The sequence below is a fragment of the Leucoraja erinacea genome, chromosome 11 (genome assembly GCF_028641065.1).
Source record: "Leucoraja erinacea ecotype New England chromosome 11, Leri_hhj_1, whole genome shotgun sequence".
NCBI classification, from domain to species: Eukaryota; Metazoa; Chordata; class Chondrichthyes; order Rajiformes; family Rajidae; genus Leucoraja; species Leucoraja erinaceus.
The window spans coordinates 23,542,906-23,569,129 of NC_073387.1; the positions used below are offsets into that span (position 1 = coordinate 23,542,906).

General features: G+C 46.4%; 1 protein-coding gene across 2 annotated transcripts in view; it reads left to right on the top strand.

Annotated features, from left to right (window-relative positions):
- LOC129701572 (calcium/calmodulin-dependent protein kinase type II subunit alpha) overlaps nucleotides 1-26,224 on the top strand; it is a 90,815-nt gene that overhangs the window by 43,651 nt on the left and 20,940 nt on the right. For both annotated transcript variants that reach the window (XM_055642835.1, XM_055642836.1), the window contains exons 4-8: nucleotides 4,999-5,053; nucleotides 6,371-6,436; nucleotides 9,273-9,345; nucleotides 14,764-14,866; nucleotides 17,351-17,434. In XM_055642835.1, the coding sequence (XP_055498810.1) occupies nucleotides 4,999-5,053; nucleotides 6,371-6,436; nucleotides 9,273-9,345; nucleotides 14,764-14,866; nucleotides 17,351-17,434 (381 nt within the window). The remainder of the gene's footprint in view (nucleotides 1-4,998; nucleotides 5,054-6,370; nucleotides 6,437-9,272; nucleotides 9,346-14,763; nucleotides 14,867-17,350; nucleotides 17,435-26,224) is intronic.

Here is a 26,224-nt window from a genome sequence, read left to right on the forward strand (position 1 = left end):
CGCACTGCCGTATTGGAGGTTGAGTATTTATCACACATGAGTGATAATGTTGCCACTAATGGCGTGTGGCCGTTGTTATTATTGGTGTAGATTTGTTGATGGAGGTATGATGAGTGTTTTGCAGTTGTTTGTATGATTGGTGTTAATGATGTTGTTCTGGCGACATTGGCGTGTCGGTCTTGTCCTTGTAGCTGTGTTAATGTTTCTGTCATTGGCATTATTGCAAAGTTTAAAGGAAATACAGTCATAGAGTCTACAGCACGGAAACAGGCCCTTTGGCTCAACTCATCTGTGCCGACGAACATGACCCTTCTACACTAGTCACACCTGCCTGCATTGGGCCCATATCCCCCTATACCTTTCCTGTCCTGTCCATGTACCTGTCCAAATATTGTTTATGGTACCTGCCTCAACTACCTCCTTTGGTAGCACATTCCATTTACCCGCTACCCTCTGTGTGGAAATGATGCCCGTCAAGTTCCTATTAAATCTTTCCCTTTTCATCATAGACTCAGACAGAACGGAAACAGGCCCTGCGGCCCAACTTGCCCATGCTGACCAACATGCCCCACCTACCTGCATTTTCCCCATATCCCTCTAAACCTGTCCTATCCATGTACCTGTCCACATGTTTCTTAATGTTTCTTGAATGTTAGAATAGTACCTGCCTCAACAACCTCGTCCGGCAGCTCATTCCATACACCCAACACCCTTTGTGCAAAAAAGTTACCCCTCAGGTTCCTATTAAATCTTTCCCCCCTCACCTTAAACCTATGCCCTCTGGATCTTGATTCCCCTACTCTAGGCATAGACTCTGGGCATTTACCTTATCTATTCGCCTCATTATCTTCTACACCTCTATAAGATCCCCTCATCTTCCTGCTCTCCATAGAATAAAGTCCTAGCCTGCCCACCCTGATAACAGTTGGGAAGAAACTGTTCTGAATCTGGAGGTGTGCGTTTTCACGAGAGGGGAGAGGGGAGAAGAGGGAGTGACCGGGGGTGAGTCTGGTCCTTGATTATGCTGGTGGCCTTGCCGAGGCAGCGTGAAGTGTAGATGGAGTCAATGGAAGGGAAGTTGGTTTGTGTGATGGTCTGGGCTGCGTCCACAACTCTCTGCAATTTCTTATGATGCGGATGGGATATTTTGGGCAGAGGGGCTAGTACTTAGTGGCCTCCTGATAAAGAATCCAAGCCGCACGCATTTCCAGTAGACGGCGGATTGCTTTCTCAGTTCATTCCTCGTAGAAGGGTTGCAGGTTTTCACGCTGTTGACAGAGATGTAGTGAGGATATTGTCGGTGATGGTACGCACAGTTCCCAGCCGGTGAGCTGTGAAATATGTAACGCTGATCTGAACTGATGGGGATATGAATTATAAATCAACCGTGACAGAGCAACACAAACCACATCCATTTATCTAGTGCCTTTAACCCCTTGAAGCCTCCCAAAGGGGCCTGACAGAACCAATTATCAAACATTGGCCAAGATAGTGGAAGAGAGAGGATAGGTCAGTGACAAGGCTTAGTGGCAGAGGCTCAAGGAGTGTCTTTGAGGAGGGGACAGGGACTGAGAGGATTGGGGACGGAGTTATAGGCTGTTGGAGTTAGGGCAGGCGAACTGGGAGAGGTCATGAAAAAATAGATTGTTTAAAGGTGTGGGATATTAAACCATAGTGATAAACACAGATAAATACTCATCCTCAAATGCACCGCATCTACACACGCACATGCACACGCATACACACGTACACACACGCACATGCTCATGCACACACACGCACAGACACACACACACAAACACACACACGCACACGCGCGCGCGTGCACACACACACACACACACACACACACACACACACACACACACACACACACACACACACACACACACACACACACACACACACACACACACACACACACACACACACACACACAGCTCTCTGGCATTGTGAGGCAGCAGCTCTATTCTCTGCACCACTGCTCTGCATCTGGTTTTCATCAAAACAAAAGTGAGTAAGTGTTGTAGAATTGTGTGCGGTCAGGGATGTTGATTAGATGTCACCATGTGTTCAGTCTCACACTAGTTCCCACTATCAGACTAAAGTTGACTATCAAAGTAATGATTCAATTCTCAGTACTTCACTGTGATCTGTGTCAGGAAAGAATATCACCATAAGCAATATAGATGGTACATCGAAATAATGAATAAAAGATATTCAAAAAGCAATAATGATCAAGAAAAGGAAGAGCCCACAATGGTCCATTGTTGGCTGTGGGGAAGGTGATTACGAGTTATACAAACCGTGGGGGAGGAATTGCTTTAGTTAGAGGGTGGTAAATCTGTGGAATTCATTGCCATAGATGGCGGTGGAGGCCAGGACGAGTATTTTTAAAGCAGAGATTGACAGTTTATCAGTAACGATGTCAGGGGTTACGGGGGAGAAGGCAGGAAAATGGGGTTGAGAGGGACAGATAGAATGTTGGAGTAGATTTGATGGGCCGAATGGCCTAATTCTGCTCCTATGACTTACGAATTTATGAACTTTTTGGGTGGGATTTTTTAAAACTAAAGTAAGTTTATTTACACGTACAAAATGACGGTAAAACACTTCTAAGATAATGGCAATATAAAAAAAATAATTTGCATACAATGGCTCAGCAGCCTCGTGGAGTCAGAGACGCGGGTTCGATCCTGACTTCAAGCATTGTCTGTGTGGAGTTTGCACGTTCTCCCATTGACCGAGTGGGTTTCCCCCAGGTGCACCAGTTTCCTCCCACATCCCAAAGACGGGTGGATTTGTAGGTTAATTTACCCTTTTTAAATTACCCCTTGTGTGTAGGAAGTGGGTTAACATAGAACTAGTGCAAATGGACACAAGCAGCAGGAGTAACTCAACGGGTCAGGCAGCATCTCTGGAGAACATGAATAGGTGTCATTTTGGGTCATTGTGTGTTAATTAGCATCTGCTTCCAAAACTCCAAAGGCATACAGGTTTGTCGGATAATTGGCTTCGGTAAAATTGTAAATTGTCCCTAGTGTGTAGGATAATGCTATTATACAGGGTGATTGCTGGTCGGCGTGGACTCAGTGGGCCAAAGGGCCTGGTTCTACGCAGTATCTCTAAAGTCTAAAAGTAAAACTTTTATACCTCCTCTCTGATGGGAGAGGGCCTCATCAACACCCTGCACAACTTTAACAACACCTTTTTATAAACTCCAAACCTCTTAAAATAAAAGTCAATTTCCTGTTTGCCTTCTTAACTACTTGCAGCACCTGTCTGCTAGCTTCTTGTGATGCATGCACCAGATCCCTCTGTACTCCATTTACTTGCAATCCCTCTTCATTTAGATGATAATTTGCCTTCTGATAGCTCTTACCAAGATACACGAGCTCGCACTTCCCCATATAATCTCCATTTGCTGAGTCCTCGCCCACTCTCCCAACTGTTTCTATCCTGCAGCAGACTCTAAATGTCCTCATTACTGAGCCATACGGCGCTGCAACAGTCCCTTCGACCCAACTCCTCCATGCCGACCAGCGCACCCAATCTATGCTAGTCCCACCTGTCCATGTTTGACCCACCTTTCCTGTGCATGTACCAGTCCAAATATCTATCAAATGTTGTTACAGTACTTGCCTTAACTACCTCCTCTGGCAGCTCATTCCATAAACCTACCACCCTCGTGTGAATAGGTTGTGCCTTGGGTTCCTATTAAAGCTTTCCCCCTTCACATTTAACCTATGCCCCTACCCTAGGTTAAAATAGGGCATCTACCCTATATATTCTCCTCATGATTTTACACAACTCTATAAGATCACCCCTCAGCCTCCTGCGCTCCAGGGAATAGAGTCTGAGCCTGCCCTTCCTCTCCCTATAGCTCAGGGCCTCGAGTCCTTGCAACATCCTCGTAAATCTTCTCTGCACCCTTTCCAGCTTAAATAAACAATAGACAATAGGTGCAGTAGGCCATTCGGCCCTTCGAGCCAGCACCGCCATTCAATGTGATCATGGCTGATCAACCTGGTAATATCATTGTAAAATCTCTCTTCACCTGTTCCAGCTTAACATCGTTCCTAACAGGGGCACATAAGGACATCCTTCCTGTAGTAGCGTGACCAAAACACAATCCTCCAATTGCGACCTCACCAACGTCTTGTACAACCATAACATAACGTGCCAACTTTAATACCCTGAATGTTGAAGGCCAATGTCCCAAAAGCCTTCTTGACCACTCTATCTATATGTGATACCACTTTCCGGGAGCTACGTAGCTATGACACAAAGAAGTGCAGACACTGGTTTGCAAAAAAAGACACAAAATGCTGGAGTAAGTCAGAGGGTCAGGCAGCATTTTTGAAGAACATGGATAAGTGATGGTTCAAAAAGATGGTAACAAAAGCAGCGGGTCTCTGAAGTTAGTTCAATCCCCCCCCCCACCTCTCAAGGGCAATTAGGGATGGTGTCTGTGAACTGGAGTTTCGAGACTGGAATATAAAAGGAGGGGTGTAATGCTGAGGCTTTATAAGTCACTGGCCAGACCACATTTGAAGTATTGTGAGCAGTTTTGGGCCTTGTATCTGAGGAAGGATGTGCTGGCGTTGGAGAGGGTCCAGAGGACGGTTATGACAATGATCCTAATGAGGATTGGGTTAATGTATGACATACCTTTAAGAAATGAGAGGTGGAGGAATTTCTTTATTCAGAGGATGGTGAATCTGTGGAATCCATTGCCACAGACGGATGTGGAGGCCAAGTCAATGGGAATTTTTAAGGAGATTGATCGGTTATTGATGGGTGTCAGGGGAATTTGGGGAGAAGGCAGGAGAATGGAGTTGAGAGGGAAAGATAGATCAGCCATGATTGAATGGCGAAGTAGACTTGATGGGCCTAATTCTGCTCCTATGACATAACTACTTGGAGTCTGATATCATTCCCCAACCCCTTGTGTCTTGCCTGTACTGACCAATGTTATTATGTTTCTTTCTCTTGCAGTGCGACTACATGATAGCATATCGGAGGAGGGACATCACTACCTGATCTTTGACCTGTAAGTCGTTTAGTTGAGCTTTAGTTTAGAAATACAGCATGGAAACAGGCCCTTCGGCCCACCGAGTCCCCGCCGACCAGCGATCACCCCATACAGTAGCACTATCCTACACACTAGGGACAATTTACAATGTTACCAAATCCAATTAACCTATAAACATGTACGTCTTTGGCATGCCAGAGGAAACCGGAGCCGAACAGCCAAACTCCGTACAGAGAGCACCCGTAGTCAGGATCGAACCTGAGTCTCTGGCGCTGTGAGGCAGCAACTCTACCGCTGCACCACAATGCCGCCCAAACGTACTTAAGTGAAGATGTTCACTTGTTAAGTATTGGAACATAGAACAATACCACGCAGGAACAGGTCCTTTGGCCTACAATGCCCGTACCGAACATGATGCCAGTCCAACTCTTATCCACCTGCATATAATCTATATCCCTCCATTCCCTGCATATCCATGTGCCTATCTAAAAGCCTCTTAAACACCAATATCGTATCTGCCTCCACCACCACCCTCTGTGTAAAAAACTTGCTCACACATCTTTAAACTTTGCCCCTCTCACCTCAAACTATGGACTCCGGTGTTGGACATTTCCATCCTGCTTCTGACTGTCTACCCTATCTATGCCTCTCATAATTATATGTACATCTATCAGGTGGTCTATTCAAGTGAAAGTTCAGTTTGGTTTAGTTTATTATTGTCACATGTATCGAGGTACAATGTAAAGATTTTTTGTTTGCTTTCCAGTCAGCGGAAAGACTATACATTGATTACAATCAAACTGTCCACAGTGGACAGATACAGGATAAAGGGAATAGGACCAGAGGGCACAGCCTCAGAATAAAATTACGTACCTTTAGAATGGAGATGAGGTGGAATTGTTTTAGTCCAAGTGTGGATTTAGTGAATGTGTGGAACTAATTGCCACAGACGGCGGTGGAATCCAAGTCATTGGTGATCGACATTCTTGATTAGCAAGAGTTTCAAAGGTTGCGGGGAGAAGGCAGGAGAATGTGGATAAGAGGTAAAAATAGATCAGCCATAATTGAATGGCGGAGTAGACTCGATGGGCCGATTGGCCTGATTCTGCCCTTATGACTCAAGAATTTATGAACATCCATGTTCTCCAGGGATGCTGCCTGACCCAGCGAGTTGCTCCAGCACTTGTATGTTCTTTGTCATTGTACCTGTACCTCACCATACTTGTGCAGATGACAATAAACTCGACTTGACAGAAACAGAGATGAGTAACTGTGCATAACTTTGTTTTGTTCTGCGTCCTCCCGTTAATAAGTCCTTTCTCACTCTCCCCACAGAATAACAGGCGGGGAGCTGTTTGAAGATATCGTGGCTCGGGAATACTACAGCGAGGCTGATGCCAGGTAGGAACGTAAGGTCAAGTATCACAGTCATACAGAGTGGAAACATGCCCTCCGGCACAGCTTGCCCATGTCAACCAACATGCCCCATCTACACTAGTCCCACCTGTCCATGCTTGGCCCTTATCCTATTAAACCTATCCGATCCATGCACCAGTCCAAAATTTTATTAAACATTGCAATAGTACCTGCCTCATCTACCTCAGTCCCTTTAGCCCAACTCACCGATGCCACATCTAAGCCAGACTCACTTGCCCGTGTTCAATTGGAAATTGGTGAGGTGTCCAGATTCCATGTTAGGAAATTAGTCAAATAGCATAGAAACCTGCCCTTCGGCCCAACATGCTCATGCCGACCGAGGCGTTCCATCTTCATTAATCCCACCTACCTGGATTTGGCCCTCTATACCTTTTGCATCCATGTACCTGGCCTAATATCTATTAAATTATGTTATTGTGCCTGCCTCAACTACCTTCTCTGGCAGCTCATTCCATACACCTACGACCCTCTGTGGCTGCACAGTTGACTTGAAGAAAGTGAAAAGCCTGGATAGAGTGGACATGGAGAGGATGTTTCCATGTGGGAGATTCTAGGACCAGAGGTAGCAGCCACAGAAAAAAAGAACATACCTTTAGAAAGGAGAGGAGGAAGGATTTCTTTAGCCAGAGGGTGGTGAATCTGTGTAATTCATTACCACAGACGATGGTGGATGCTATGTCATTGGGTATTTTCAAAGCGAAGATTGATCGGTTCTTGATTAATAAGGGCATCAAAGGTTATAGGGAGAAGGCAGGAGAATGGGGTTGAAAGGGAAAGATAGATCACCCATGATTGAATAGTGTAGATTTGATGGGCTAAATGTCCTAATTCTGCTCCTATGACTTATGAGGGAAGTCCAAAGTTGTTGAAGGTGGGGACAAGTTCCACCAGGTGCAGGAGAGTGTTAGCTGAGGGAAATTGATTGGGTCTAAGTCCAAGGGAGAATGGAGGGCCTTGAGACCTTCTTGGTGGTGGTTGGAGGTGTACAGGGATTGGACGTACATGGAAAAGATGAGGTGATGGTGCCCTAGGAAATGTAAGCTATTGAAGTGTTGAAGAGCATGTGAGGTGTCACAGATGTTGGTCAGAAGGGACTGGACAAGGTATTTGGAGACGAGTTCAGTGGGTTTAGGCTTGTGGTCAGAATGGCGGAGTAGACTTGATGGGCCAACTTGCCTAAATCTGCTCAGATATCATTAACTTATGAACATTAGGTTTGGGTTTATTATTGAACCGTGTACTGAGGTACAGTGAAAAGCTTTGTTTTACATGTTATCCAATGAAATCAGATGACACTATACATGAATGCAATCAAGTCAAACAAAACTACAATAGGCAGAGTAAAGGAGAAGACACAGTGCAGAATATAGCTCTTAGCATTGTAGCACACCATTTCCAATGTCCAGTGTCCACAATGGGGTAGAGGTGAATCGGACAGTACCCTCACTTATGGAAGGACCATTCAGAAGCTGATAACAGAGGGGAAGAAATTGTTCCTGGGGACTGAATGGTTCTACCAAGGCAGTCCTGTTTGTAGATTTTGGGAAGGAGATAGAAGCAGCCAGTGCGGGGCTGGGGAAATATAAGATTGGTGACTGTGGAGGGTAGATGGCTATAGATGATGAGATCAGTGGTGGTCTGGAAGATGGTGGCCTGATGCTCGGCTGGTTACAGGGAATGAGAGGGAACATTACACAACTCCGTTTAGATCTTGTGGTAGGAAGGAACTGCAGATTCTGATTTACATCGAAGATAAACACAAAATGCTGGAGTACCTTAGCAGGTCAGGCAATATCTCTGGAGAAAAGAAACAAGTGATGTTTCGGGTTGGGGCCTTTTTTCAGGCTTTGAGTCAGGCAAGGGCGATGGGCCAAATGGCTTCCTTCCGACCCTTGCTCTCAGTCTGAAGAAGGGTCTTGACCCGAAACGTCACCTATTCCATTTCCTCCAGAGATGCTGCCTGACCTGCTGAGTTACTCCAGCAATTTTGTGTCTATCTTCCTTATAGATCTCCTCATGCTGGCTTCATGGTCCTGGTTCTGTGGCACACAACAAACCTCCCAGACCAAGCGCGCCATCTGTTTCTAGCTGGCATTGATCAAGAGTTTGAAGAGGAAAACTCGATAATTAGGATTATTTTCTATCCTGGCACAGATTGTGAGAATCAACGCCAAGCCCAGCCTTTATTGTTTGTTGCTAGGCAGCCTCCTGAAGCCAGCAGTGAGATGTGTGATTACTGCTCAGAAGAAAGCCATTTGGTCCACCTGGGACAGCCATTTGAAGGAGCCCCACTTCCTTTCTTTATATGTGCAGGCATGTAATATGCCCCCCTTCCAGTTCCTCTCCGCTTCCCTTCAGAGAGTTCCTTTCAGCCTTGCCCCAGATCACATAAACTTGTTGCACAAAAACATTTTCCTCCTCTCTCATGTACCTAGGTACAATGAATTTATTTTGTTTTTGCATACAATCCAGTAAAGCCATACAACAAACCTCACCTAGGCAGTACACAAAGAGTAGCCACGTTTCTGGCACACACAAACCCGTGACCTCTGATTCCCCTGCCCTGGGCAAGAGACTCAGTGCATTCACCATATCTATTCCCCTCATGATTTTAGACCTCTCTCTAAGATCACCCCTCAGCCTCCTGCGCGCCAAAGAATAAAGTCCTAGCCTTCCCAACCTCTCCCTGTAGCTGAGGCCCTCGAGTCCCAGCAACATCCTCGTAAATCTTCTCTGTGCCCTTTCCAGCTTGACAACGTCACTGACTGCATTCTCCTGCCTGCAATGTTTTATTTTGTAGTCACTGCATCCAACAGATCTTGGAGGCTGTTCTGCATTGTCATCAGATGGGAATCGTACATCGAGATCTCAAGGTGAGCTTCCAACAACAAACAATTCTTTACTTCAGATGCTAGACTTTAGAGATACAGCGTGGAAACAGGTCCATCGGCCCACAGAGTCCACGCCGACCATTGATCTCCCGTTCACACTAATTCAAAGTTATCCAACTTTCTCATCCACTCCCTGCACGCTGGGGGCAATTTACAGAAGTGGATGTCTGCCTGCGTTTGGCCCATATTCCTCTGAACCCGTCCTGTCCATGTTACCTGTTTAAATGTTTTGTAAACGTTGCTATAGTACCTGCCTCAACTACCTCCTCCAGCAGCTCGTTGCATCCAGCACCCTTTGTGTGAAATTGTTACCCCTCAGGTTCCTATTAAACCTTCCCCCCCCTCACCTTAAACCTTGCCCTACTCTGGGCAAGTGACTTTGTGCGTCTACCCGATCTATTCCTCTCACGATTTTGTACAGATGTGTACAACCTCTCTGAAGTGATCTTATACTTACCCCTCAGCCTCGTGTGCTCCAAGGAATAAAGTCCTAGCCTGCTCAACCTCTCACTATAGCTCAGGCCCTCGAGTCCTGGCAACAACCTCATAAATCTTCTCTGCACCCTTTCCAGCTTGATTTAAGTTTCCTATAACATGGTGCCCAAAACTGAACACAATACTCTAAATGTGGCCTCAACGAGAGATGGCCAATCTTCTATACTCAATACTCTGACTGATGAAGGCCAAAAGCCTTTTTGACCACCCCTTCTACCTGAGGTGCCACTTTCAGCAAACTGACTCCTAGATTCCTCGGCTCCACAATACCTGTGACACCACCTTCAGGGAATTATGTACATGGACTCCTATATCCCCGTGCACTACAACACTCCATATTTACTGTGATGCACTTTCAGGGAACTGTGTACTGCACTCGTAGATTGCTCTGCTCCACAACACTTCCCAGAGCCCAGCCATTCGATGTGCAGGTCATGCTCATGTTAGTGCTCCCAAATTGCAACACCTCACATTTCTCAATATTAAATTCCACTTAGTATTAAATGGCAGTCAGCCAGCATCCTTTGTACCCCTTGACTCTGGGTAACTGATGCTGTGACTTGGCACACTGCCTCGGTGGCTGCGTGGGAGAAGTTGGCAGCAGCAGTGTGTTTGCATCCGCCCACTCCCTGTCGAAGCCAGCAGCGCCACACTCTACATTTAAAGCACCAGCCCCTGACAGCTTTCAGTCTCTGATCTGTCTAATTGCTCGCGTTGACGGCAACATGCATTTGTATAGCACCCATTAGTGTGCGGTAGGGAAGAGGCAGGAAAAGACAGGGGAAGGGCAACACAAGATAGACACAAAGCCCCGGAGTAACTCAACGGGTCAAGCAGCATCCCTTGAGAAAAACAATGGGTGATGATTCGGGGTGGGATCCGTCTTCAGAATTAAAGTAGAAGGGAGGGAACTAGAGGTAAGAAAAGGCCAGAACAAATCAGGGCCAGCTACAGATGACCAAGGAAGGGTGGAGTCCATAATGACCCAGCAGGGAACACAGTCACGTTTCCTACCAAGAACCCCTTCCTGGGCCATAGGTACAATGAAAACAGACACAAAGTGCTGGTGTAACTCAGTGGGACAAGCAACATCCCTGGAGAACATGGATGTTCATACGTTATAGGAGCAGAAATAGGCCACTCAGCCCATTGAGTGTACTCCGCCATTCATTCATGGCTGATATATCTTTCCCTCTCAACCCATTTCTTCTGCCTTCTCCCTATTATCCCTAACACCCGTACTAATCAAGTATCATAGAAACATAGAAACATAGAAACATAGAATATAGGTGCAATAGTAGGCCATTCGGCCCTTTGGGCCTGCACCACCAATTGCACCATCATTATTCTCTACCTTAAAAATACCCAATGACTTGACCTCCACCAGAGATGAATCCCACCTGACTAAAGAAATTCCTCTTCATCTCCTTCCTAATGGTATGTCCCTTTATTCTGAGGCTGTGCCCTCTGGTCCTAGACTCTCCCACTAGTGAAAACATCCTCTCCACATCCACGCTATCCAGGCCTTTCACTATTTGATAAGTATCAATATATATGTATATCCATCTGTATATATGTATATATGTATGTAGCGCCGTAGAATTTGTGCACCTATTTCCCCCCCCCCCCCCCCATCTCCCTTCTGTTTTGTTTTTCTGTTTCTTGTTTTTTGTGTAAAATTGTATGTATGCACTGAGTACGAGCAGCTTTCAGTTTCACTGTACATGTATAGTGACAATAAATGGCATATCTATATCTATCTATATCTATATCTATCAATGAGGCTCTCCCTCAACCTTCTCAATACCAGTCTTGGAGCACAGTGAGATGGGAGGTGATCTAAAATCATGAGGGGAATAGATAGGGTGAATGCACAGAGTCTTTTACCCAGAGTAGGGGAATCAAGAGCAAGAGGACATAGGTTAAGGTGAGAAATGATTAAGGTGGAAATGATTTACTAGGAACATGGGGGGCAATTTTTCACACAGAGGGTGGTAGTTGTATAGAAGTTTGTCCCAGAACCTGAGACATAGACTGTATATCAGTACAGCACTGGTAGGAACAGGTCCTTCAGCCCACAGTGTCCGTGCCAAACTGATCTCTCCTGCCTGCACAAGATCCACATCCCTCTATTCCCTCCATATCCAGGTGTCTTTCTAAAAGTCTTTCAAACATCACTATCTGCCTCCACAACCACCCCCGGAAGTGTGTTACAGGCACCCACACGTCTCCTTTCATCTTTGCCCCTCTCTCCTTAAAGATGTGACCTTTGACATTTGTATTTGACATTTCCACCCTGGGGAAAAGGCTCTGACTGTCTACCCTATCTGCGCCTCTCATAATTGTACATACTTCTATCAGGTCCCCTCTCAATCACCGATGCTCCAGGGAAAACAATCCATGTTTGGCCAACCTCTCCTTATAGGTAAAATAGACACAAAGTGCTGCCGTACTTAACGGGTCAGGCAGCATCTCTGGAGGACATCAATAGGTGACGTTATCAGACAACTCCTCAAACCTACCCCTTTTTTGATGTTTATTATATTATCTTTAGCATAATGTGTCTACAAACTTGCAAATAAGCATTGTCATGTATACCTCAGTACACGTGACATTGAAACAAAACTAAACTAAACTAGGTGTCTAAGAAGGAACTGCAGATGCTGGAAAATCGAAGGTGGACAAAAATGCTGGAGAAACTCAGCAGGTGCAGCAGCATCTATGGAGCGAAGGAAATAGGCAACGTTTCGGGTCGAAACCCTTCTTCAGACTGGCGGGGAGAAGAAAGGAAAAGGGAAGAGGAGCCAGAGGGCTGAGGGATGGGAGGAGACAGACCGAGGGCTGAGGAAAGGGAGGAGACAGCAAGGGCTAACAAAATTGGGAGAATTCAATGTTCATGCCCCCAGGATGCAGACTCCCCAAGCGGAATATGAAGTGCTGTTCCTCCAATTTCCGGTGTTGCTCGCTCTGGCCATGGAGGAGACCCAGGCCAGAGAGGTTGGATACGGAATGGGAGGGGGAGTTGAAGTGCTGTGCCACCGGGAGGTCAGATTGGTTATTGCGGACCGAGCGGAGGTGTTCGGCGAAACGAACGCTAAGCCTCCGCTTGGTCTCACCGATGTAGATCAGCTGAAATCTAGAGCAGCAGATGCAATAGATGAGGTTGGAGGAGATGCAGTTGATTTACTAGGTTCTGGCGTAACTCAGCGGGTCAGGTAGCATCATGTTGGGCATGGACATTGTGGGGTTCCTGTGCTGTACTGCTCTATGTTAATGTACCTTGCAGCAGTCTAGTATTTGCAATTCAATAAACATCCCTGATGCTCACTGCCTGCCCTGTGTCTTTGCTGTCAGCAGCTGTCCATACTGCTTTGCATCTATTTGCATATCTGCCCTGTTCACTTTGAGGGGGCAAGGCAGAACTTTACAGACAACATTCAACCTCGCAGCAAGCAGTTACAGTCATGGAGTATTCAATAGAGTTAGATATAGCTCTTAGTGCTAACGGAATCAAGGGATATGGGGAGAAAGCAGAAATGGGATACTGATTTTGAATGAGCAGCCATGATCATATTGAATGGCGGTTCTTGCTCGAAGGACCGAATGGCCTCCACCTGCACCTATTGTCTATGTTTCTATGTACCACACTGCCGGGTGTAGTGGTGGAGACTTTTAGATAGACACATGGATCTGTATGGAACGGAGGGATATGGATTATGTGCATGGAGACAAAGAGGGTCAAAGAGTGATCCAGCATGGAAACAAGCCCTTCGGCCCAACTTGCACATGCTGACCAACAGGCCCCATCTACACTAGTCCCACCTGCACACGTTTGGTCAATATCCCTCTAAACCTATCCTGTACAAATGTTTTTTAGACATTGTGATAGTACCTGCCTCATCTATCCCCTTTTACAGCTGATTCCACATGCCTCCCACCCTTTGTGTAAAAAGTGTTTAAGAGGGAACTGCAGATGCTGGAGAATCGAAGGTTACACAAAAAAGCTGGAGAAACTCAGCGGGTGCAGCAGCATCTATGGAGCGAAGGAAATAGGGGAGAGAAGAGGAGAAGTCTGAAGAAGGGTTTCGGCCCGAAACGTTGCCTATTTCCTTCGCTCCATAGATGCTGCTGCACCCGCTGAGTTTCTCCAGCTTTTTTGTGTAACCTTTGTGTAAAAAGGTTGTCCCTCAGGTTCCTATTGAATCTTCCCCCCCCCCCCCTCACCTTCAACCTACGCCTCCTGGCTCTTGATTCCCCTACTCTGGGTAAAAGACTGTATTCACCCCATCAATTTCTCTCATGATCTTTCACACCTCTCTAAGATCACCCCTCAGTCTCATGCACTCCCAGGAATGAAGCCTTTCGACTTTACTTTAGAGATACAACTCGGAAACAGGCCCTTCGGCCCACCGAGTCCGCGCCGACCAGCCAACACTCTGTACACGAACCTACACACACGAGGGACAATTATACAACTTACCGATAACCAAATTAACCTACAAACCTGTACGTCTTTGGAGTGTGGGAGAAAACCAGAGCACCCGGAAAAAACCTGCTCGGTCACAGGGAGAACGTACAAACTCCACATGACTGCACACTTAGTCAGAATCGAGCCCGGTCTCAGGGGCCACTGTGCCAACTCTACAGCTGCACCACTGTGCCATCCAATCCCTAGCCAGCCCAACAACTCTCTGGAGATCAGGCCCTCCTGGCAACATCCTCATATGCCTTCTCTGCAGCTTAGTTTTCTCTGCACCCTTTCCAATGCAGGCAGGGGAGATTAGTTTAGCATGGTATCATGTCCGGCACAGACATTGTGAGCCGAAGGGCCTGTTCCTGTGCTGTACGGATTGTATAGATTATTTCCACATTCAATCTGACCTCTTCCTCTCCATTTCTTTCTAGCCGGAGAACCTGCTTCTCGCCTCCAAGAACAAAGGAGCGGCGGTGAAATTGGCCGACTTTGGCCTGGCCATTGAAGTTGAAGGGGACCAACAGGCCTGGTTTGGTGAGATTGTTGTGTGCAGGGTCTCATTCTGGTGGGAGTAAGATAATGGATGATCTGATCTTGACCGCGACCCAAAAGACCCAGGATGCTGGAGTAACTCAACAGGTCAGGCAGCATCCCTGGAGAAGATCCCAAACCAAGATGGCATCATGTTGATGCACTGGTACAGTTGCTGCTTCACAGAGCCGGGTTCGATCCTGACCACAGGTGCTGTCTGTACAGAGGTTGTACATTCCCGCTGTGAACACGTGGGTTTTTTCCCGGGTGCTCCGGGTTCCTCCCACATCCCAATGGCATGCAGATTTGTAGGTTCATTGGCCTCTGCCACCCCCCCCCCCCCCCCCCCCCCCCTCGGTGAGAAGTGTGAAGCTAGACTAAGGAATGAAGGTGGATGGGGAAGGGAAGAAATGGGTGCCAGTCCAGGCTGGGGCACAGGGAAGTGAGGGGGGGGTGTTGTTATTTGAACAGTCGAATCAAGGAACTGCAGAAGCTGGTTTACTAAAAAAAAATAGACAGGGTGCTGGAGTAACTCAGCAGGTCAGGCAGCATCCGTGGAGAATATGGATAGTTTAGTTTAGTATTTTAGTTTAGAGATACAGCATGGAAACGGCCACTTCGGACCACCGAGTCCATGCTGACCCGTGATCACCCCATACACTGGTTCCATCCTACACACTCAGGACAATTTACAGAAGTCAATTCACCGACAAACCCACACGTTTTTGGAGTGAGGGAGGAAACCAGATCACTCGATAAAAACCCACGCAGTCACATACATACTCCATACCGGCAGCTCCCAAGGTCATGATCGAGCCCAAGTATCCAGCGCTGTGAGGCAGCAGCTCTACCGCTGCGCCACCGTACCAACCCAGGTGATGTTTTGGGCGGGGACTCTCATTCAGTCATGTTGGACAGTACCCTAGTGTACGGAAGGAGGTTCAGATGCCTGAATATAGAGGGGAAGAAACTGTAACTGTAATATTTGGGTTTGGGTCAAACAGAAGGAGGCAGATGGATTACACGTGAGTTGTAAATGTAATCAGTAGACATTCACAAATAGAGTTAGCACTGCATTGTGAAAATATTCACAGCACTGCATTCAAAAGCCAAGCACAGGAAACATTCAAGGTCTGTAATGTGGTGCATGTTTGTCAGAAAAGGCACCATCTCTCTCTTTAAGAAACCATTATCATGCTGACTCACACAACAACTTTCATTTATATAGCACCTTTAATGTAGCAAAAATGTTCCATGACACTTCATCCAAGAGACCAGGGAGTGGAATTTCAAATTGGATTCGTAAAGGGTGATTAAGCACACGCAATTTACCAGAGGCCGTGTTCAAAATCTGATTCATTCATAGGCTTGGACATTGTTGACAATACCAGCTTTCATAAGTTCATAAGTCATAGGAGCAGAATTAGGCCTTTCGGCCCATCAAGTCTGCTCCACCATTCAATCCCGGCTGATCTATCTGAGTTACTCCAGCACATTGTGTCTTTGTCTGTGATGAGACCATTTTTTTTTAGCAATGTAGAACTCAAACTGTTGGAATAACCAGGCCGGTCAGGCAGCATCTCTGGAGAACATGGATAGACGACATTTCTGGTCAGGACCCTTCTTCAGGCTTCTTGAGTCTGGAGGAGGGTCCCAACCTGAAACGTTACTCAGTCCGAAGAAGGGTCCTGACCCAAAATGTTGCCTACCCATATCTTCCAGAGTTGCTGCCTGACCCGCTGAATTACTCCAACACTTTTATGTCATTTTTTAATGTTAAAACTTAAGGAACTCGGGACACAAAATTGGCTGCAGAACTCCACACACCAGAGAGAGGAGCAGTGTTATTGCCAGATCTCACTGGGAAGTGAAAGGAAGATTGAAGAATCACTTGATTCAAACAGTTGGACAAATTCCAATATCTGTGCACAAATGTGGAACAGACCGGGTGTACGAACTCATGAGAGGTACAGATCAGGTGTACAAAATCATGAGAGGAATAGATCGGGTAAGTGCACAGAGTAGGGAAATCGAGACCCAGAGGACATAGAAACATAGAAACATAGAAATTAGGTGCAGGAGTAGGCCATTCGGCCCTTCGAGCCTGCACCGCCATTTAATATGATCATGGCTGATCATCCAACTCAGTATCCCGTACCTGCCTTTTCTCCATACCCTCTGATCCCCTTGGCCACAAGGGCCACATCTAACTCCCTCTTAAATATAGCATAGGTTTAAGGTGAGGGAGGAAAGTGGGTGGTGGGTGTATGAAACAAGCTGCCAGAGGAGGTAGTTGCGGCAGTGACTATTGCAAAGTTTAAGAAACATTTAGAAAGATACATGGATAGGATAGGTTTAGAAGGATACGGGCCAAACACAGGCAGGTGGGACTAGAGTAGATAGGGCACGTTGGTCAGTGTGGGCAAGTTGGGCTGAAGGGCCTGTTTCCATGCTGCATGAATCTATCTGTTGCTTTTGTCTCTCTAGGCTTTGCCGGCACCCCTGGGTATCTCTCCCCTGAGGTCTTGAGGAAGGATCCCTACGCTAAACCTGTGGACCTGTGGGCTTGCGGTGAGTACAATAACAACATGTAAAGAGATTTGAACAGGAACATGAAAGGAACGGTTTAGAGGAATGTGGGCCAACCACGGGCACATGGGATAATGTAGACTGGGGCATCCAGGTCAGCATGGATGAGTTGGGCTGAAGGGCCTGTTTCCGTGCTGTGTGACTCCATGACAATGACTGTGGAGGGAATGGACAGAAAACGTTTTGGGTCGCGACCGTTCTTCAGACTGAATCGTCCGAATCTTGATTTGGTCCGATTCTGAAACATCGTTTGTTCATTTCCCTCCGCAAATGCTGCCTGAACTGCTGAGTTCCTCCAGCACTTTGTGTTTATCCTCCAGGGATTGGCATTTTGTCTGATGTTCTTACATCCACAATGAAATTGAGCACATATCCTTGAAACCCTTTCCTATCCGTGTACCTGTCCAAATGTCTTTTAAATGTTGATATAGTCCCTGCAATCCACGACCTCTTCTGGCAGCTCATTCCATATACCCACCACCATCTGTGTCACAAAGATGCCTCTCAGGTTCCTATTAAATCTTTTCTCTCTCACTTTAAACCCATCCCCTCTGGTTCTTGATTCCCCTACAAGTAAAAGACTGCAAAAGCAGATCTCCAGATTATCAAACAACTAAACCTACTACCCACTAGAGAGCAGCCCTGACCTCCCATCTACCTCATTGAAGACCCTCAGACTATCTTTAATCGGACTTTACTGGGCTTTAACTTGCGCTATATGTTCGGATTCAGATTCAGATTCAATTTTAATTGTCATTGTCAGTGTACAGTACAGAGACAACGAAATGCATTTAGCATCTCCCTGGAAGAGCGACATAGCAAATGATTTGAATAAATAATAATAAGTATCTGGGGGGGGTGGTGATTGGCAGTCACCGAGGTACGTTGTTGAGTAGAGTGACAGCCGCCGGGAAGAAGCTGTTCCTCGACCTGCTGGTTCGACAACGGAGAGACCTGTAGCGCCTCCCGGATGGTAGGAGGGTAAACAGTCCATGATTGGGGTGAGAGCAGTCCTTGGCGATGCTGAGCGCCCTCCGCAGACAACGCTTGCTTTGGACAGTCTCAATGGAGGGGAGCGAGGAACCGGTGATGCGTTGGGCAATTTTCACCACCCTCTGCAATGCCTTCCGGTCGGAGACAGAGCAGTTGCCATACCATACTGTGATGCAGTTGGTAAGGATGCTCTCGATGGTGCAGCGGTAGAAGTTCACCAGGATCTGAGGAGACAGATGGACCTTCTTCAGTCTCCTCAGGAAGAAGAGACGCTGGTGAGCCTTCTTGACCAGAGTAGAGGTATTGTGGGTCCAAGAGAGGTCATCAGAGATGTTGACTCCCAGGAACCTGAAGCTAGAAACACGTTCCACCTCCGTCCCGTTAATGTGGATGGGGGTGTGCGTGCCGTCTCTGGTCTTCCTGAAGTCTACAATGAGCTTCTTGGTCTTCTTGGAGTTAAGGGCCAGGTTGTTGTCAGCGCACCATGCTGCGAAGTGCTGGACCTCCTCCCTGTAGGCCAACTCATCGTTGTTGCTGATGAGGCCAATCACCGTTGTATCATCTGCATACTTGATGATGGTGTTAGTACCATGTACAGATGTTACTCTCTTTACCCTGTATCTGTACACTGCAGTCGACTCGATTGTAATCATGTGTAGTCTGTCTGTTGACTGCGTAGCACGCAACAAAGCTTTTCACTGTACCTCGGTACACATGACAATGAACTAAACTAAGCTAAATAATCAAGCCATCCCCAGTCATGACTGGATAGTATGCAACAAAAACATATTTTCAATTGGTATACGTGACTATAATTCTAAACTAAACCAAAATAGTAAAAGATTCTGTGTATTCGCCCTATCTGTTCCCCTCATGATTTTATACAAATATTATTCCAGCAAGACATCATACAAAAGCAGAACAATATTTGTGAGTTTTTAGTCGGGGTAAGTTGTTGTTGTGGAACAGATATCTCTAGGGTGACAGGGTTAGGACCCAAGGGAAACCAAGTGGTTAGGGATAGGGAGTTCCTTGCAAAGTCAGTCACAGCCAGCCATCTCACCCCGGTGGGACTGTTGCCTCCCAGCCAGAGATTCATGAGTTCAAATCCCACTACAAACAAACTATAGTTGGTTATTTGTGTTGCACTTCACACAGAGTGCTGGAGTTGCTCAGCAGTTCAGGCAGCATCTCTGGAGAACATGGACAGTGGCCGTTTCGGGTCAGACCTGAAGAAGGAGGTTTATCTCCAGACGAGGTAAACCAGCATCTGCAGATCCTTCTTACACACGAGGTTGGTTAGTTAGTTTAGTTTATTGTCATGTTTAGCTTAGTTTAGTTTATTTTTGAAATACAGAGCGGAAACAGGCCCTTCGGCCCACCGAGTCATTGTCGACTAGTGATCACCACGTGCACTAGCACTATCCTACACACTAGGGACAATATTTACAATATTTACCGAATTGAATTAGCCTACAAACCCGCACGCCTTTGGAGTGTGGGAGGAAACCGGAGCAGCTGGAGAAAACCCACACTGTCACGGGGAGACTACACAAACACCGTACAGACAGTGCAAGTAGTCAGGATCGAACCTGGGTCTCTGGTATTGTGAGGCAGCAACTCTGCGGCTGTACTACTGTGCCACCGAGATACAGTGAAAACCTTTTTTGTTGCTTGCTATCCAGTCAGCAGAAAGGTGAAACGTGATTACAGTCAAGCTATCCACAGTGTACAGGTACAGGATAAAGTGCCAGATACAGTCCAATAAAGTCCGATTAAATCTAATCCAATGGTCTCCAATGAGGTAGATGGTCCAACAACAAAGATTGGTGTGCTCAATTAGAGCACATGGTATTGGGGGGTTAGGGTTAACACCCTAGAGTGAGTCATAGAGTGAAACAGTGTGGAAACAGGCCCTTCAGCCCAACTCGCCCACAAAGGCCAACAATGTCCCAGCTACACCAGTCCCACTTTCCTGCACTTGGTCCTATCCATGGTAGACAATATCCCTCCAAACCTGTCCTATCCATGTACTTCTTAAACAATGGGATAGTCCCAGCCTCAACTACCTCTTCTGGAAGCTTGTTCCATACACCTACCAGCCTTTGTGTGAAAAAGTTACCCCTTGGATTCCTATTAAATCTTTTCCCCTTCACCATGAACCTATGTCCTCTGGTCCTCGATTCCCCTAGTCTGGGCAAGAGACTGTGCATCTGCCCGATCTATTCCTCTCATGATTTTGTATACCTCTATAAGATCTCTCCTCATCCTCCTGCACTCCATGGAGTAGAGACACAGCCTACTCAACCTCTTGTGTTGGAAAAAACTGCAATGCTGGTTTAAATCAAAGGTAGACACAAAATGCTGGTCAGGCATCATATCTGGATGGAAGGAATGGACGACATTTCGGATCGGGTCTGAAGAAGGGTCTTGACCCAAAACGTCACCCATTCCTTCTGTCCAAAGATGCTGCCTGACCCGCTGAGTTACTCCAGCATTTTGTGTCTAACTACTCAACCTCTCCCTATAGCTCACAACCTCTAGTCCTGGCAACATCCTCGTATCTCTTTTCTGAACTCTTTCAAGATTGACAATATCTTTCCTATAACATGGTGCCCAGAACTGAACACAATATTCTAAATGCGGTCTCAATAAAGTCTTATACAACTGCAACATGACCTGCCAACTTCTATACACAATACTCTGACTGATGAAGGCCAAAATGCCAAAAGCCTTTTTGACCACCTTATCTACCTGCGACTCGACCTTCAAGGAACCATGCACCTGTACTCCTAGATCCCTCTGCTCTACAACACTCCCCAGAGGCCTACCATTTACTGTGTGGGTCCTGCCCTTGTTTGACATCCCAAAATGCAACACCTCACACTTTTCTGTTTAAAATTCCATCAACCATTCCTCCGCCCACCCAGCCAATCGATCCAGATCCTGCTGCAATCGTTCACAACCATCTTCACTATCTGCAAAACCACTAAATTTTGTATCAGCAGCCAACTTGCTAATCTTGCCCTGAATGTTCATCCAAATCATTGATGTAGATGACAAACAGTAATGTGGCTTTCTCATGGGGCGACTTTGACGCAAGAGGTAACCAGAGTTGAACATCGTGGGAACCTCGTACGATAACCGTACGGCATTCGTGGACCACCGTGGACCACCGTGGCGCTAACGGCAGGTACTCGTGTAACTTGTTGACTCGGGAGAAAATTCAAGCAAGCTTGAATTTCTCCAAGAGTGACTTGTACACTTGTGGTTGAACATTGAAATATTATATGGACGTAGTGGCCAGTGCGATATCCGTAATAACTCTTGCGTTTACCGTGGGAACTCCTGCGAACGGTGAACCCGGAAGCTGGACAGAGGGGACAGAAGGTGTAAAAAAGGTGGTCTCAATATCGCCAATGGAACATGTGTCCATCGAGGACGTCCCACCTCATTGTCATTGTTGGAGAATCTTTTTCACTGGAACACTTGCAGAGATGGCTCCCAGAAAAGCTCAAAGAAAGCGGGTAAAGCATGTCAGAAAGGTTTTTGCCATGTAGGAGAATGAGGAGGAGACGCAGCAAGAGAGACAGGTGGAGAGGCAACAGGAGATGCCACAGATAACACTGCCTGTGGGCTCCTTGGAGCAGGGAGAGGGTGAGCAAGGTGGATTTCAGATTGCCTCCCCAGTAGCCGTTGTAGGAATGGCCTCAACAGATGCGTATATAAAGGGTTAAGTGGCAGAAGGTAAGGCCATATAACTTCACCAGGGAACAAGAGGGGGAACTTGTAGAATGGTACTAATTCAACGAAATTCTTTACGATAAATCCAGAGAGGATTACAGAAACAGGGAGAATTATTCTTCAGCTCATTAAAGAGCTCGGGTGAAATTCTGACAAAGTTTGTGAATGCACTTTTATCCTCTTCGCACAGCACATTAAGCAGTTTATCATATTGTCCCAATAGAGGTCTCCGTTGAAAGATGGGCTTCACCCAGTGAGACTTCCTCTTAATTCTCTTTTTAATTAATCTCACCCTTCTGCCTTCACGCAAGCGTCCTCGATTCACATAGAGGGCTGCTGCATACAGCGCGTCAATGAAAAAAACATCACCATCCTGTACTCGAGACTACTTAGTACAGGCATGTCTCCAAATGAGCCAATTCAACCAAGGGAGGATATTTATAGTGTGTGAAAAAAAAAGTTACATCATTTGTGCCACATGATGATTTAACAACACTTCACAGTTCACAATGTTCATTCAAGATTTAAGGGGAAAGCTCGGGAGACGGACAAGTCACTCGCACAAATAACAGAAATGCCGAGTACCCGTGGGAACTCTTTATCTACCCCCCGTTATATCGTGTGATATCGTGCTAGACCACGACCACTTCACTCTGGTTACATCTTGCGTCAAGTCGCCCCGTGAGAAAGCCCCATAACGGGCCCAGGACCAAACCCTGAGGCACAGCATTCCAGGCCGAGAAGCAACCTTCCACCATCACCATCTGCTTCCATCCATGGAGCCAATTTGCTATCCATTCAGCTATCTCTCCTTGGATCCCATGCGATCTAACCTTCCAGAGCAGCCTACCATGCGGAACCTTTTCGAATGCCTCACTGAAGTCCATGTACAGCTCTCCCTTCATCAACTTGTTTGGTTACGTCTTCAAAAACATAATCAGATTTGTGAGACACGACCTCCCACGTACAAAACCGTGCTGACTATCCCTAATCAGCCCTTGCCCATCCACAAGCCTGTATAACCTATCCTTCAGAATACTCTCCAGTAACGTACCAACTACAGATATTAAGCTCACCGGCCTATAGTTCCCAGCATTTTCCCAGCAGCACTTGTTGAAAAGAGGCACAACATTTATTTGACCAGCAGCTGTCTGCAATCTCCCAGCACATTTGTTCTACGAGTTCCCGTTGACTATTCTCCGAATTGTTTGTAGTACACCCCCAACAAGGTGACCATCCCTTTCTTGTTCCTCAGCTCCACCCATATAGCCTCACTGGCCAAACCGTCCATAATGTCACCTCTAAACACAGCCGTGACATCTTCCTTAACCAACAATGCACCCTCTCTCCTCTTTTTCCCTCACCCCTGTCTCTCCTGAAGCCCATGGATAGAGAACTGGTTGGCAGACAGGAAGCAAAGAGTAGGAATTAATTAGTCTTTTACAGAATGGCAAGCAGCGACTAGTGGGGTGCCACATGGCTCGCTGCTGGGACCCCAGTTATTTGCAATATACAGTATATTCATGTTTTAGACGAGGGAATTAAATGTGACATCTACAAGTTTGTGGATGACACAAAGCTGGGTGGCAGTGTAAGCTGTGATGAGGATGCTATAAGGCTGCAGGGTGACTTGGATAGGTTGGGTGAGTGGGCAGATGTATGGCAGATGCAGTATAATGTGGATAAATGTGAGGTTATCCACTTTGGTGGCAAGAACAGGAAAGCATATTATTATCCGAATGGTTTCAGATTAGGGAAAGGGGAGGTGCAACAAGACCTGAGTGTGTTTGTACATCAGTCACTGAAAGTAAGCATGCAGGCACAGCAGGCAGTGAAGAAAGCTAATGGCATGTTGACCTTCATTGCGAGAGGATTTAAGTTTAGGAGCAAGGAGGTCCTACTGCAGTTGTACAAGGCCCTGGTGACACCACACCTGGAGTATTGTGTACACTTTTGATTTCCTAATTTGAGGAAGGACATTATGGCTATTGAGGAGTGCAGCGTAGGTTCACCAGGTTAATTCCCGGGATGGCGGGACTGACATATCTTGAAAGATTGGATCGACTGGGCTTGTATTTACTGGAATTTAGAAGGATGAGAGGATATCTTATAGAAACATATAACATTCTTAAAGTATTGGACAGGCTAGATGCAGGAAAAATGTTCTGCATATCTTCCATTTATTTGTCGCAAAAACCGTCTATATATCTCATTCCCCTTTCCCCTAACTTTCAGTCTGAAGAAGGGCCTCGACCTGAAATGTCGCCTATTCCTTTTCCCCAGAGATGCCGCCTGATCCACTGAGTTACTCCAGCTTTTCACGTCTGTGCAGCATCTGCAGTTCCTTCCTACACATTTTCGCTGTAATTTCTTGCAGTCTTGGATGGAGCTGTTCCAAAACCATGCTGTGGTGCATCCCGATAAAATGATTTCCACGGCACATGTGTAGAAGGTGGCGAGGGTTATTGGGGGCAGTTTCTAGATGAGGTTGTGACGTTTGGATCTAAGGGATCTCTGCTTCAAATGGTCCAGGAGCTCCCCCTAGTGTCCAGTACCAATAACCATATTCCCCGCTCAGCCGACATCACAAGAGCACATGCGGAAACAAAGAACTGCAGATGCTGGTTTATACCAAAGATTGGCACAGTGCTGGAGCAACTCAATGGGTCAGGCAGCATTTCTGGTGAAAAAAGATGGGTGACCAATTCTTGTAAAATCATAGGAACATACAGCGTGGAAACAGCCCCTTTGACCCAACTTGCCCATGCTGACCAACATGCCCCATCTACACTAGACCCATCTACCTGCGTTTGGCCCATATCCCTCTAAACCTATCCTCTCCATGTGCTCATCTAAATGCTTCTTAATCGTTGCAATAGTACCTGCCTCAACTACCTCCTCTAGCACCTCGTCCCATACACCCACTACCCTTTGTGTAAAAAGGTTATCCCTCGGGTTCCTTTTAAATATCCCCCCTCCCCCCCCTTAAACCGATGTCCCCTGGTTCTCGATTCCCCTACTCTGGACAAAAAGACGCTACGCATTTACCCGATCTATTCCTCTCCTGATTTTGTACACCTGCTTAAGATCACCCCCTCACCCCTAGTCCACGTTGCACCCATCACAGTCATTAAGGTAATAGCTATGGCCCCAACACAACACTAGTTAGGGTTTAACAACCCCAGAATGACCCCTTTCACATGACCGTCTGTTTTCTGCTAATCAGCCAAATGTTGCTATAATTTCACTAATCCTTCCTGTTTGCCTTGCAAACTCTCAGCTCAATTAAATTAATAATGAAAATATCAATGTCCCCATTGTGAAATGTTCTGATCCTTCAGTACTACGGACAAATCTCATTACCCAAGTAAGAAATGATATTAAAATTGGATCCTGCAACCATTGAAATGCGTCAGGGCTCTGGAAGGAGTGAGGGATGCGACAACTCACTGATCAGCACAGACAAAATGCTGGAGTAACTCAGTGGGACAGGCAGCATCTCTGGAGAGAAGGAATGGGTGACGTTTCGGATCGAGACCCTTCTTCAGACTGGTTAGGGATAAGGGAAACAAGAGAAAAAGGCGATGGTGTAGAGAGATAAAGTAACAATGAATGAAAGATTTGCAAAAAAGTAACAATGATAAAGGAGATGGGCCATTGTTAGCTGTTTGTTGGGTGAAAACGAGAAGCCAGTGCGATTTGGGTGGGGGAAGGATAGAGAGAGAGAGAGAGAGAGAGAGAGAGAGAGAGAGAGGGAATGCCGGGGCTACCTGAAGTGAGAGAAATCAATATTCATACCACTGGGCTATAAGCTGTCCAAGCGAAATATGAGATGCTGTTCATCCAATTCGCGTTTAGCCTCACTCTGCCAATGTAAATGTCAGACAACAGGAGACCTAGATAAACACCGGAAGGTTGTGAGGAAAGACGTTAGCAAAATAAATCAGCTTGCATTTTTGCATCGACCTTAATAAATATCAGAGAACAGTACAGCACAGGAACAAGCCCTTCAGCCCACAATGTGTGCCAAACCTC